Raw genomic sequence first — 13,990 nt, 5'->3', positions numbered from 1 at the left:
AATGAAGCCAAATACCTGATGGCTACCAATCATGTCCTTGTCCCTCCTTCCTTCAGTTCACCATGGGAAAATGTGTCTTTGACAACTTCTGTTTCAAGGCCAGTTAGCCATCATGGAGATACTAATTAATAGAGTTGGTTTGATTTATTTCATTCACAGTCGACATGACAAAAATGAAGCAGAATGTATTACATTTAGACAATACTTAAAAAAGAAATAATTAAAACACAAAATACTACATGTAATGAAAAAGGTGCTAGCTTACAAGACATGACAGTTTAAAGTCACATTCAGTTGGCTCTGAGGAGGGAAGTTCACACCAATTTCAATTCAATTCAATTCAAGGGGCTTTATTGGCATGGGAAACATGTGTTAACATTGCCAAAGCAAATCATGTTCCATTCAGACCCGGGGGAAAGGGGGGATACACCATCCCCCCTTTTCTTCATAAAATGATCTCCCTCTCTTCTGTTCTCCTCATATTTTCATTCTGGTGTCACTATAATATAATGAAATGCCATTTAGCAGATGCTTTTATCCATAGCGACTTAGTCATGTGTTCAGTTTTACTCTAGGTATGGGTTGCCCCCCCAGTGGGATTCAACCCGTGACCCCCGGCGGCATTGCAAGCACCATGCTCTACCGACGGAGCTACATAATACCACAAAAATAATATTTATGTTAGGGTTGATTGGGTTAGAAATGTAGCGATGATGAGTGAGAAGAGTGTCCAAACAGGACTCACAAATCATTCATTTTCCAGATCATTTAAATGGCACATTCCATAGTGTCTTCCAATTGGAAGCGCTGACACAGCACTTTGATGGTCAGCGTGTTGTTGTTCTCGTTGGGAGATGGCTTTTGATCACCACAACAAAAGGGCAAGCTGCTTGAATAAAGGGGACCGACTGTCTTTTGAGAAATGTGTGCGAGTCTTTTTTTTCTCAGCTCGTTTTGGGATTTGCTGGTTGGTGACATGCCTCCCTCCGCCTGGCTCCTTATAGTGCCGGACCGGGTAGGGTTAGGGAGGTAGGAATTCTAGCCGAGTCGAATGGTACGGACATCGCCGACAGAGACCGCAAACACGGAGCACTCCGGTTAAACACGGTCTTATGACTGAGAACCCGCTCAATCTGCTGGCTACTCAAGGAGCAGACAGGAGTAGCCTACAAACACCGGGATAGGAGAGGGGGAACATACGCGCACACAAGCTCTCCAGCCGACGTTTGTGGACATCGGATATTTGGCGATAACTGCCTGGAATTGGAACGGAAAACCAAAATAATTGTAGTCTTTCTCTGTACCTGTCATCCAGGTACGTTTCTTGCAGGTGAATTATTCATGATTAGGGGCATGATAAATTATAACAGACCTACAACTGCGATGAGTTTTAACTTTAAAATGATTTCAGATCATTAAAATTCCTTATTTATTGTCTTCTATGATATCCATTAGCTTGAGCTCGTTAAAATATGGATAGAATGTGTAGGCTACAATAGATACAAGTTGTGTCCACTTGGGAAGGAACATTTACGTTGGCTGATGTGTCAGTCGTGATCATTACAGGCTACAAATATTTATGGGTTTATAATGAATTATAAGACTTTTTTTTTTTTTTTTTACTTTAACTACTTTGTTTGCAATTTCCAGATTTTACATGATTATTTGTATTAAAAAAAATGTTGCAGTATGAAATCTCGTTTTCAAGTGTCGCCAAAAAATGTAATAAAAATAACTTAGTAACAAGAATAATATGGCGACTACAGTCTAATAATAATAACAACTAAATAATAATAAAAAACAAACGTACATTAACAACATAGAAAAGTTGTACAATTACTAATAGGCCTACAACTAATATAAACTACTACTACAACTAATATAAACTACTAATACAACTAATATAAACTACTACTACAACTAATATAAACTACTACTACAACTAATATAAACTACTAATACAACTAATATAAACTACTAATACAACTAATAAAACTACTGCTACAACTAATATAAACTACTACTACAACTAATATAAACTACTACTACAACTAATATAAACTACTACTACAACTAATATAAACTACTACTACAACTAATATAAACTACTACTACAACTAATATAAACTACTAATACAACTAATAAAACTACTGCTACAACTAATATAAACTACTAATACAACTAATATAAACTACTACTACAACTACTAATACAACTACTGCTACAACTAATATAAACTACTACTACAACTAATATAAACTACTAATACAACTAATAAAACTACTACTACAACTAATATAAACTACTAATACAACTAATAAAACTACTGCTACAACTAATATAAACTACTAATACAACTAATATAAACTACTAATACAACTAATACAAACTACTGCTACAACTAATAAAATGACTGCTACAACTACCAATACAACTACTGCTACAACTACCAATACAACTAATACAAACTACTGCTACAACTACTAATACAACTAATAAAATTACTGCTACAACTAATATAAACTACTAATACAACTAATATAAACTACTACTACAACTACTAATACAACTACTGCTACAACTAATATAAACTACTACTACAACTAATATAAACTACTAATACAACTAATAAAACTACTACTACAACTAATATAAACTACTAATACAACTAATAAAACTACTGCTACAACTAATATAAACTACTAATACAACTAATATAAACTACTAATACAACTAATACAAACTACTGCTACAACTAATAAAATGACTGCTACAACTACCAATACAACTACTGCTACAACTACCAATACAACTAATACAAACTACTGCTACAACTACTAATACAACTAATAAAATTACTGCTACAACTAATACAATTACTGCTACAACTAATATAAACTACTAATACAACTAATAAAACTACTGCTACAACTACTAATACAACTAATACAATTACTGCTACAACTACTAATACAACTAATAAAACTGCTGCTACAACTAATACAATTACTGCTACAACTACTAATACATTTACATTTAAATCATTTAGCAGACGCTCTTATCCAGAGCGACTTACAAATTGGTGCATTCACCTTATGATATCCAGTGGAACAACCACTTTACAATAGTGCATCTAACTCTTTTAAGGGGGGGGGGGGGTTAGAGGGGGGTTAATACAACTAATACAAACTACTGCTACAACTACTAATACAACTAATACAAATTACTGCTACAACTACTAATACAACTAATAAAACTACTGCTACAACTAATAAAATTACTGCTACAACTAATAAAACTACTAATACAACTGTATACTATATATATAATAATACTATATATCTATAATAATACTATATATATATATAATAACATTAACTCTGAATGTGGTGCAATTTCCTGGCCACAAAATAGGATTAATTAAATATTGGTTCATGAGGTCTCCATTTTCTGCAGGTCAACATTGCAATTCAATTGATTGAATGGGGATGACAGCGCCCCTCAATGGTACTTGGCCTTCTATGGAAAGAGCAGGCACGTGGTGGAGCTTAGGATAAGAGAGAGAGCCGGGCAGTAATTTAACAAATGTTTCAACAATTTGGAAGTGTGGTTTTACAATGAAAAGTTCTTCCATGATTCCGTCAAGACCGATTCATGAAATGTATCTTACTCAACACAACTATCATCAGGAATAACAATGGAAATAAGTCATTGGAATTATTGTGTCATTACGCTGCTGTGGATATGCTTGCTTTTTAAACTGGCAAATAAAATAAATACATTTGTCAATGTATTGAAACATCACAATAGGCCTCTATGCCTTGGATTGTTATAAAGTTATATCACCCACCCTTCTTTGCAGTGACCCCATCTCTGAGGACCCGCCAACTCTGACATCATCAGCTCTATTTCACCTTTGACCCTGCACCTCCAAGGCCATGTGTCGCCTGTCGATGACCTCACTATTCGTCTGCTTCTGGTTGGCGGGGAGGGGTCAGTGTGACGCTAGCTTTCAGGACTCCATGGGAGCGCTGCACACAGAGTTCGCGGTCAGACTCTACCAAACGCTCACCGAGACGGAGAATAACTCCAACCTGATGGTGTCGCCGCTGAGCGTCTCGCTGTCCTTGGGCCTTCTGCAGCTGGGCGCCCGCGGCAACACGCTGGCACAACTGGAGGCGGCACTGGGATATGACGTCAACGGTAAGAACCCCCGCCACGAGTGGCCTGTGTGATCCAACAGTTACAAACTCTGACCCCGGGAACACATGTATGCCAGAGTCGGCATGGGTTCGAATCCGGCCCACTGCCCTTTGGCTCACCCTGCCCATGTTCCCCATCTTTCACAATGTACTATATTTTCAATAAAAAATATATATTATAAAAGGAGTGGGACTGTCCCAGAACCCACTACCAAGCAGAGGAGTGGGACTGTCCCAGAACCCACTACCAAGCAGAGGAGTGGGACTGTCCCAGAACCCACTACCAAGCAGAGGAGTGGGACTGTCCCAGAACCCACTACCAAGCAGAGGAGTGGGACTGTCCCAGAACCCACTACCAAGCAGAGGAGTGGGACTGTCCCAGAACCCACTACCAAGCAGAGGAGTGGGACTGTCCCAGAACCCACTACCAAGCAGAGGAGTGGGACTGTCCCAGAACCCACTACCAAGCAGAGGAGTGGGACTGTCCCAGAACCCACTACCAAGCAGAGGAGTGGGACTGTCCCAGAACCCACTACCAAGCAGAGGAGTGGGACTGTCCCAGAACCCACTACCAAGCAGAGGAGTGGGACTGTCCCAGAACCCACTACCAAGCAGAGGAGTGGGACTGTCCCAGAACCCACTACCAAGCAGAGGAGTGGGACTGTCCCAGAACCCACTACCAAGCAGAGGAGTGGGACTGTCCCAGTACTGGGTGGTCAGGCTACTGGGTGGTCAGGCTACTGGGTGGTCAGGCTACTGGGTGGTCAGGGTACTGGGTGGTCAGGCTACTGGGTGGTCAGGCTACTGGGTGGTCAGGGTACTGGGTGGTCAGGGTACTGGGTGGTCAGGCTACTGGGTGGTCAGGCTACTGGGTGGTCAGGCTACTGGGTGGTCAGGGTACTGGGTGGTCAGGCTACTGGGTGGTCAGGGTACTGGGTGGTCAGGGTACTGGGTGGTCAGGCTACTGGGTGGTCAGGCTACTGGGTGGTCAGGCTACTGGGTGGTCAGGCTACTGGGTGGTCAGACTACTGGGTGGTCAGGCTACTGGGTGGTCAGACTACTGGGTGGTCAGGCTACTTGGTGGTCAGGGTACTGGGTGGTCAGGCTACTGGGTGGTCAGGCTACTGGGTGGTCAGGGTACTGGGTGGTCAGACTACTGGGTGGTCAGACTACTGGGTGGTCAGGCTACTGGGTGGTCAGGGTACTGGGTGGTCAGGGTACTGGGTGGTCAGGGTACTGGGTGGTCAGGGTACTGGGTGGTCAGGGTACTGGGTGGTCAGGCTACTGGGTGGTCAGGCTACTGGGTGGTCAGGGTACTGGGTGGTCAGACTACTGGGTGGTCAGACTACTGGGTGGTCAGACTACTGGGTGGTCAGGCTACTGGGTGGTCAGGGTACTGGGTGGTCAGGGTACTGGGTGGTCAGGGTACTGGGTGGTCAGGCTACTGGGTGGTCAGGCTACTGGGTGGTCAGGGTACTGGGTGGTCAGGCTACTGGGTGGTCAGGCTACTGGGTGGTCAGGTTACTGGGTGGTCAGGTTACTGGGTGGTCAGGTTACTGGGTGGTCAGGCTACTGGGTGGTCAGGCTACTGGGTGGTCAGGCTACTGGGTGGTCAGGGTACTGGGTGGTCAGGCTACTGGGTGGTCAGGCTACTGGGTGGTCAGGCTACTGGGTGGTCAGGCTACTGGGTGGTCAGACTACTGGGTGGTCAGGCTACTGGGTGGTCAGGCTACTGGGTGGTCAGGCTACTGGCTGGTCAGGCTACTGGGTGGTCAGGTTATTGGGTGGTCAGGCTACTGGGTGGTCAGGCTACTGGGTGGTCAGGGTACTGGGTGGTCAGGGTACTGGGTGGTCAGGGTACTGGGTGGTCAGGGTACTGGGTGGTCAGGCTACTGGGTGGTCAGGTTACTGGGTGGTCAGGCTACTGGGTGGTCAGGTTACTGGGTGGTCAGGCTACTGGGTGGTCAGGCTACTGGGTGGTCAGGTTACTGGGTGGTCAGGCTACTGGGTGGTCAGGTTACTGGGTGGTCAGGCTACTGGGTGGTCAGGCTACTGGGTGGTCAGGCTACTGGGTGGTCAGGCTACTGGGTGGTCAGGTTACTGGGTGGTCAGACTACTGGGTGGTCAGGCTACTGGGTGGTCAGGCTACTGGGTGGTCAGGCTACTGGGTGGTCAGGCTACTGGGTGGTCAGGCTACTGGGTGGTCAGGCTACTGGGTGGTCAGGCTACTGGGTGGTCAGGCTACTGGGTGGTCAGGCTACTGGGTGGTCAGGCTACTGGGTGGTCAGGTTATTGGGTGGTCAGGCTACTGGGTGGTCAGGCTACTGGGTGGTCAGGGTACTGGGTGGTCAGGGTACTGGGTGGTCAGGGTACTGGGTGGTCAGGGTACTGGGTGGTCAGGCTACTGGGTGGTCAGGTTACTGGGTGGTCAGGCTACTGGGTGGTCAGGTTACTGGGTGGTCAGGCTACTGGGTGGTCAGGCTACTGGGTGGTCAGGTTACTGGGTGGTCAGGCTACTGGGTGGTCAGGTTACTGGGTGGTCAGGCTACTGGGTGGTCAGGGTACTGGGTGGTCAGGCTACTGGGTGGTCAGGCTACTGGGTGGTCAGGGTACTGGGTGGTCAGGCTACTGGGTGGTCAGGCTACTGGGTGGTCAGGCTACTGGGTGGTCAGACTACTGGGTGGTCAGGCTACTGGGTGGTCAGGCTACTGGGTGGTCAGGCTACTGGGTGGTCAGGCTACTGGGTGGTCAGGCTACTGGGTGGTCAGGGTACTGGGTGGTCAGACTACTGGGTGGTCAGGGTACTGGGTGGTCAGGCTACTGGGTGGTCAGGGTACTGGGTGGTCAGGCTACTGGGTGGTCAGGTTACTGGGTGGTCAGGCTACTGGGTGGTCAGGCTACTGGGTGGTCAGGTTACTGGGTGGTCAGGCTACTGGGTGGTCAGGCTACTGGGTGGTCAGGTTACTGGGTGGTCAGGCTACTGGGTGGTCAGACTACTGGGTGGTCAGGCTACTGGGTGGTCAGGCTACTGGGTTGTCAGGCTACTGGGTGGTCAGGCTACTGGGTGGTCAGGTTACTGGGTGGTCAGGCTACTGGGTGGTCAGGCTACTGGGTGGTCAGGCTACTGGCTGGTCAGGCTACTGGGTGGTCAGACTACTGGGTGGTCAGGCTACTGGGTGGTCAGGCTACTGGGTGGTCAGGCTACTGGGTGGTCAGGTTACTGGGTGGTCAGGCTACTGGGTGGTCAGGCTACTGGGTGGTCAGGCTACTGGGTGGTCAGACTACTGGGTGGTCAGGCTACTGGGTGGTCAGGCTACTGGGTGGTCAGACTACTGGGTGGTCAGGCTACTGGGTGGTCAGGCTACTGGGTGGTCAGGCTACTGGGTGGTCAGACTACTGGGTGGTCAGGCTACTGGGTGGTCAGGCTACTGGGTGGTCAGGCTACTGGGTGGTCAGGGTACTGGGTGGTCAGACTACTGGGTGGTCAGGGTACTGGGTGGTCAGGCTACTGGGTGGTCAGGGTACTGGGTGGTCAGGGTACTGGGTGGTCAGGGTACTGGGTGGTCAGGCTACTGGGTGGTCAGGCTACTGGGTGGTCAGGTTACTGGGTGGTCAGGCTACTGGGTGGTCAGGCTACTGGGTGGTCAGGTTACTGGGTGGTCAGGCTACTGGGTGGTCAGGTTACTGGGTGGTAGGTACTGGGTGGTCAGACTACTGGGTGGTCAGGTACTGGGTGGTCAGGGTACTGGGTGGTCAGGTATGGGTGGTCAGGCTACTGGGTGGTCAGGCTACTGGGTGTCAGGGTACTGGGTGGTCAGAGTACTGGGTGGTAGGGTACTGGGTGGTCAGGCTACTGGGTGCTCAGGGTACATGGGTGGTCAGACTACTGGGTGTCAGGGTACTGGGTGGTCAGGCTACTGGGTGGTCAGGGTACTGGGTGGTCAGGTTACTGGGTGGTCAGGGTACTGGGTGGTCAGACTACTGGGTGGTCAGACTACTGGGTGTGTAGGGTACTGGGTGGTCAGACTACTGGGTGGTCAGGTTATTGGGTGGTCAGGGTACTGGGTGGTCAGGGTACTGGGTGGTCAGACTACTGGGTGGTCAGACTACTGGGTGTGTAGGGTACTGGGTGGTCAGACTACTGGGTGTGTAGGGTACTGGGTGGTCAGACTACTGGGTGGTCAGGGTAATGGGTGGTCAGACTACTGGGTTGTCAGGGTACTGGGTGGTCAGACTACTGGGTGGTCAGGTAACTGGGTGGTCAGGTAACTGGGTGGTCAGGGTACTGGGTGGTCAGGGTACTGGGTGGTCAGACTACTGGGTGGTCAGACTACTGGGTGGTCAGGTTACTGGGTGGTCAGGTTACTGGGTGGTCAGGTTACTGGGTGGTCAGGCTACTGGGTGGTCAGGGTACTGGGTGGTCAGGGTACTGGGTGGTCAGGGTACTGGGTGGTCAGGTTACTGGGTGGTCAGGGTACTGGGTGGTCAGGGTACTGGGTGGTCAGGGTACTGGGTGGTCAGGGTACTGGGTAGTCAGGGTACTGGGTGGTCAGGGTACTGGGTGGTCAGGGTACTGGGTGGTCAGACTACTGGGTGGTCAGACTACTGGGTGGTCAGGTTACTGGGTGGTCAGGTTACTGGGTGGTCAGGCTACTGGGTGGTCAGGGTACTGGGTAGTCAGGGTACTGGGTGGTCAGGGTACTGGGTGGTCAGGGTACTGGGTGGTCAGACTACTGGCTGGTCAGACTACTGGGTGGTCAGGTTACTGGGTGGTCAGGTTACTGGGTGGTCAGGTTACTGGGTGGTCAGGCTACTGGGTGGTCAGGGTACTGGGTAGTCAGGGTACTGGGTGGTCAGGGTACTGGGTGGTCAGGGTACTGGGTGGTCAGGTAACTGGGTGGTCAGACTACTGGGTGGTCAGACTACTGGGTGGTCAGGTTACTGGGTGGTCAGGGTACTGGGTGGTCAGGTTACTGGGTGGTCAGGTAACTGGGTGGTCAGGGTACTGGGTGGTCAGACTACTGGGTGGTCAGGGTACTGGGTGGTCAGGTTACTGGGTGGTCAGGGTACGGGGTGTATAGGGTACTGGGTGGTCAGGTTACTGGGTGGTCAGGGTACTGGGTGGTCAGGGTACTGGGTGGTCAGACTACTGGGTGTGTAGGCTTGTGTTGAAAGCCCATTACCAACACACCTTGTTCAACGAATCAAGGTCTTGATGAGAAGTCGATTCTAAAGCAGTTTTAGTGCTGTGTTGGAGCGAAACCCTGCATTTGTTTGAAAACCCCTATAACTCTCCGGGACCAGTCAGTGGGGAAGGGGGGCCACAGCTGTTGATTGCTGGTATAACATGCTGTGCTGGTACAAAGACAGAGCACTTTAAGTAACATCTAAGTGTGGGTTTATTTTGCTCTCTATTACTGTTAGTTCAAGTGTTTCTAGGTGTGTGCATACCATTCCTTTAAACTGGTGCTGGGCTACACCGTTGCTACGGGGCCCCGTGGGCCGGTTGGCCAAGGCAATGTAGAGTAGAGTGGTGTCTGGAGCTCTAATACCTGCCCCTGCTCTATAATCTGATTATTCAGAGGGTAATACTGAGACTCTGCGGTCGAAAGGCCACTGTGTTACACTGCAATAGTGACAGCAGAGACTAAACAAGTAGAGTTCATGAGGTCATGTGAAGGATTTACTCCAGGCAGAGACATAATAACATATTCTCTTGATTTATTTAGCATACTTGATTGAAAAAAACGGTGCAGGTGGCAAGGTGTCAGAGTGAAGAAAACCAAGGGTGGGCCGAAATGCATTTACCAATGCAGACCTGGATTAAATGGATTGGCTGACGCCTGGTCTCTTTTTCACTCATTGATTCTAGCGGGAACCTTTCCACTTGGCCTAGCCACTGATTCCACTTCCTGTCTCTCCAGACATGCAGGTGCAGGACTTCCTGTTGCGGTCGCAGGGGGACGTGGGTAACTCCAGTCACGGGGTACGGCTCCAGCAGGCCTGCGCCCTATTCATCCAGACCGGCGTCCAGCTCCTTCCTGTTTTTACCCAGCATGCAGCAGCCCTGAGCAACAGCAGTCTGGTCCGAGCCAACTTCAGTCAGCCCAACCACACCCACAGCCAGTTGCAACAGTGGGGACGCAACCACGGAACCGGTGAGCTGCTCCAGTCCGGTGGCAGCGGGGGGCTGTTTGGGTCTGGCGAGGCCCAGGGAGAGGCCTCGTTGTGGGGCCAGCGGTTGCAGATGGCCCTGGTCAACACAGTAAACTTCCGGGGAGTGTGGCAGAAACAGTTCCTCTTCACTGATACCCAGAACCTTCCCTTCACCCTGTCGGACGGCAGCACCATCAAGGTGCCCATGATGCACCAGGCCACAGAGGTCAACTTTGGTAAGTAGTAGTGTATTTTAAAGGGACCATGTGCAATTAAAAGCACATTTCAGACAGTGAAGTATGCACCAAAGTTCATTTTTACCCACAATCCCTAGTGAGAACAGAACAGCAATAGTTTTCTGTCTGGACTTTTTTTTGCCGTAGTTGAACTTGTCAGTTTATCCCTTACATACTTGTCAGTTCATCCCTTACATACTTATCGGTTCATTACCTACATACTTATCGGTTCATTATCCTACATACTTATCGGTTCATTACCTACATACTTATCGGTTCAACACTTACATACTTATCGGTTCATTACCTACATACTTATCGGTTCAACACTTAAGATACTTGTCAGTTCATCACTTAGATACTTGTCAGTTCATCACTTAGATACTTGTCAGTTCATCACTTAGATACTTGTCAGTTCATCACTTAGATACTTGTCAGTTCATCACTTAGATACGTGTCAGTTCGTCACTTAGATACTTGTCAGTTCGTCACTTAGATACTTGTCAGTTCATCACTTAGATACTTGTCAGTTCATCACTTAGATACTTGTCAGTTCATCACTTAGATACTTGTCAGTTCATCACTTAGATACTTGTCAGTTCATCACTTAGATACTTGTCAGTTCATCACTTAGATACGTGTCAGTTTGTCACTTAGATACTTGTCAGTTCGTCACTTAGCTACTTGTCAGTTCATCACTTACATACTTGTCAGTTCATCACTTAGATACTTGTCAGTTCATCCCTTACATACTTGTCAGTTCATCACTTACATACTTATCGGTTCATTACCTACATACTTATCGGTTCATTATCCTACATACTTATCGGTTCATTACCTACATACTTATCGGTTCAACACTTACATACTTATCGGTTCATTACCTACATACTTATCGGTTCAACACTTAAGATACTTGTCAGTTCATCACTTAGATACTTGTCAGTTCATCACTTAGATACTTGTCAGTTCATCACTTAGATACTTGTCAGTTCATCACTTAGATACTTGTCAGTTCATCACTTAGATACGTGTCAGTTCGTCACTTAGATACTTGTCAGTTCGTCACTTAGATACTTGTCAGTTCATCACTTAGATACTTGTCAGTTCATCACTTAGATACTTGTCAGTTCATCACTTAGATACTTGTCAGTTCATCACTTAGATACTTGTCAGTTCATCACTTAGATACTTGTCAGTTCATCACTTAGATACGTGTCAGTTTGTCACTTAGATACTTGTCAGTTCGTCACTTAGCTACTTGTCAGTTCATCACTTACATACTTGTCAGTTCATCACTTAGATACTTGTCAGTTCATCCCTTACATACTTGTCAGTTCATCACTTACATACTTGTCAGTTCATCACTTAGATACTTGTCAGTTCATCACTTACATACTTGTCAGTTCATCACTTAGATACTTGTCAGTTCATCACTTACATACTTGTCAGTTCGTCACTTAGATACTTGTCAAACCAAATCATCAAGCACAAAACAACACAATGAGAGTTTTGATTCATAGTATAGTAGACATTATACAAGACATTGTAAAGTGTTAATGTTTAGTGCTTCTGCATGTGCATTGCTTCCTCTCTGGGGTTTTTAGGCTGGGTATCTGTAAAGCACTTTGTGACAACTGCTGATGTAAAAAGGACTTTATAAAATAAATGTGCATGATTGATTATATCCTGGTGGTCTTATTTAAAATTGTCCGTCCCTTGGTTTCCCTCTATGTGCAGGTCAGTTCCGCACCCTGTCAGACCAGCGTTACACAGTCCTGGAGCTGCCGTACCTGGGCCACTTCTTCAGTCTGCTGGTGGCTCTGCCCAGTGACAGGAAGACACCCCTGTCCTCGCTGGAATCCCAGATAACCCCCCGCGCTGTGGCCACTTGGGACACTGGCCTCCGCAGAACCAAGATGGATGTCTTCCTCCCCAGGTACACGTCGATCTCAATACGTATCTATCTGAACTTTAGTTATACCAGGGTAGTCGCTATATATATTTTTCCGAGCACAAAGTGTCCTAATCTTCATGGTGTCTGATCTACTGTAGCATGGCAAAAACAGGTGAATGGTAGAGTAATGGGACTGGCTTTTACTTACAGGTTTAAAATGCAGAATAGGTTCAACCTGAGGTCGGTTTTGCCGTCAATGGGGGTCAGTGACGCCTTCAACCCAATGGCAGCAGACTTCACTGGCATCTCAGGTACAGTATACTCATTCAACTGCCTTATTCTGGTTAAATATGAGATCCATTTGGCTGGTCCTAAGATCAGTTTGTGCTTTTTGCCTATTCCATTGTCAAGCCAATGTTTTTTTGCATGAAAATTCCCTAAGGAACTGTCTGTAGAGCAACAAACAGACTGGCACCCAGGCTAGAGATCCATGTCATCCTCAGGACAGATGACTGTCCAGTACTTACAGCATTGTGTTTGTTATCTCTCCACAGCAGAGGAAGGCCTGTATGTGTCAGATGCCTTTCATGAGGCCAGGATAGAGGTAACAGAGGGCGGGACCAAGGCAGCTGCAGTAACAGCTATGGTGCTACTCAAACGATCCCGAGCTCCCGTCTTCAAAGCAGACAGACCTTTCTTCTTTCTCCTGCGACAAGTCAGCACAGGTAGGTCTACCATACAAAAAGTGGACAGATAGCTGACATGATCTGCGTGATCACTGACGTCACAGGAAAAGGAGAGCACTATTTTGGTGTTTTATTGCCGTTACAGCATCACCTTGTTAGTTTGGTCGTCTATTTATCATCTCACTCTCTTTCTCTCTCCAGGATCTGTTCTATTTATGGGGCGTGTGGTGAATCCAGCTGAACAGGCACCCTAGGACCCCCTCCACCACCCTAGGACCCCCTCCACCACCCTAGGACTCCCTCCACCACCCTAGGACTCCCTCCACCACCCTAGGACCCCCTCCACCACCCTAGGACCCCCTCCACCACCCTAGGACCCCCTCCACCACCACCCTAGGACTCCCTCCACCACCCTAGGACCCCCTCCACCACCCTAGGACCACCTCCACCACCCTAGGACCCCCTCCACCACCCTAGGACCCCCTTGCCCCCATTCTAGGACCTCCTTACCCACTCCACCATTCTAGGACTCCCTTACCCCCTCCACCACCCTAGGACTCCCTCCACCATCCTAGGACCCCTTACCCCCTCCACCACCCTGGGACCCCGTTACCCCCTCCACCACCCTGGGACCCCCTTACCCCCTCCACCACCCTAGGACCCCCTTGCCACCACCACCCTGGGACCCCCTCCACCACCCTAGGACCACCTTACCCCCTCCACCACCTTGGGACCCCCTTACCCCCTCCACCACCCTAGGACCCCCTTACCACCCTGGGACCCCCTTACCCCCTCCACCACCCTGGGACCCC

General features: G+C 48.3%; 1 protein-coding gene across 1 annotated transcript; it reads left to right on the top strand.

The window, feature by feature from the left end:
- The first annotated feature begins 631 nt into the window (after nucleotides 1-631).
- serpine3 (serpin peptidase inhibitor, clade E (nexin, plasminogen activator inhibitor type 1), member 3) lies at nucleotides 632-13,957 on the top strand. The gene is made up of 7 exons (XM_071356289.1): nucleotides 632-1,315; nucleotides 3,864-4,204; nucleotides 10,128-10,595; nucleotides 12,336-12,534; nucleotides 12,703-12,803; nucleotides 13,047-13,217; nucleotides 13,380-13,957. Exons 2-7 carry the CDS (start codon nucleotides 3,940-3,942, stop codon nucleotides 13,430-13,432), a joined length of 1,257 nt encoding a protein of 418 aa, XP_071212390.1. The 5' UTR covers nucleotides 632-1,315; nucleotides 3,864-3,939; the 3' UTR covers nucleotides 13,433-13,957.
- Nucleotides 13,958-13,990: the final 33 nt, after the last annotated feature.

The sequence above is a fragment of the Salvelinus alpinus genome, chromosome 20 (assembly GCF_045679555.1).
Source record: "Salvelinus alpinus chromosome 20, SLU_Salpinus.1, whole genome shotgun sequence".
In the NCBI taxonomy this organism is placed as follows: Eukaryota; Metazoa; Chordata; class Actinopteri; order Salmoniformes; family Salmonidae; genus Salvelinus; species Salvelinus alpinus.
The sequence above is the reverse complement of the archived record's forward strand: the minus strand, read 5'-3'. Positions and strand labels throughout refer to the sequence as shown.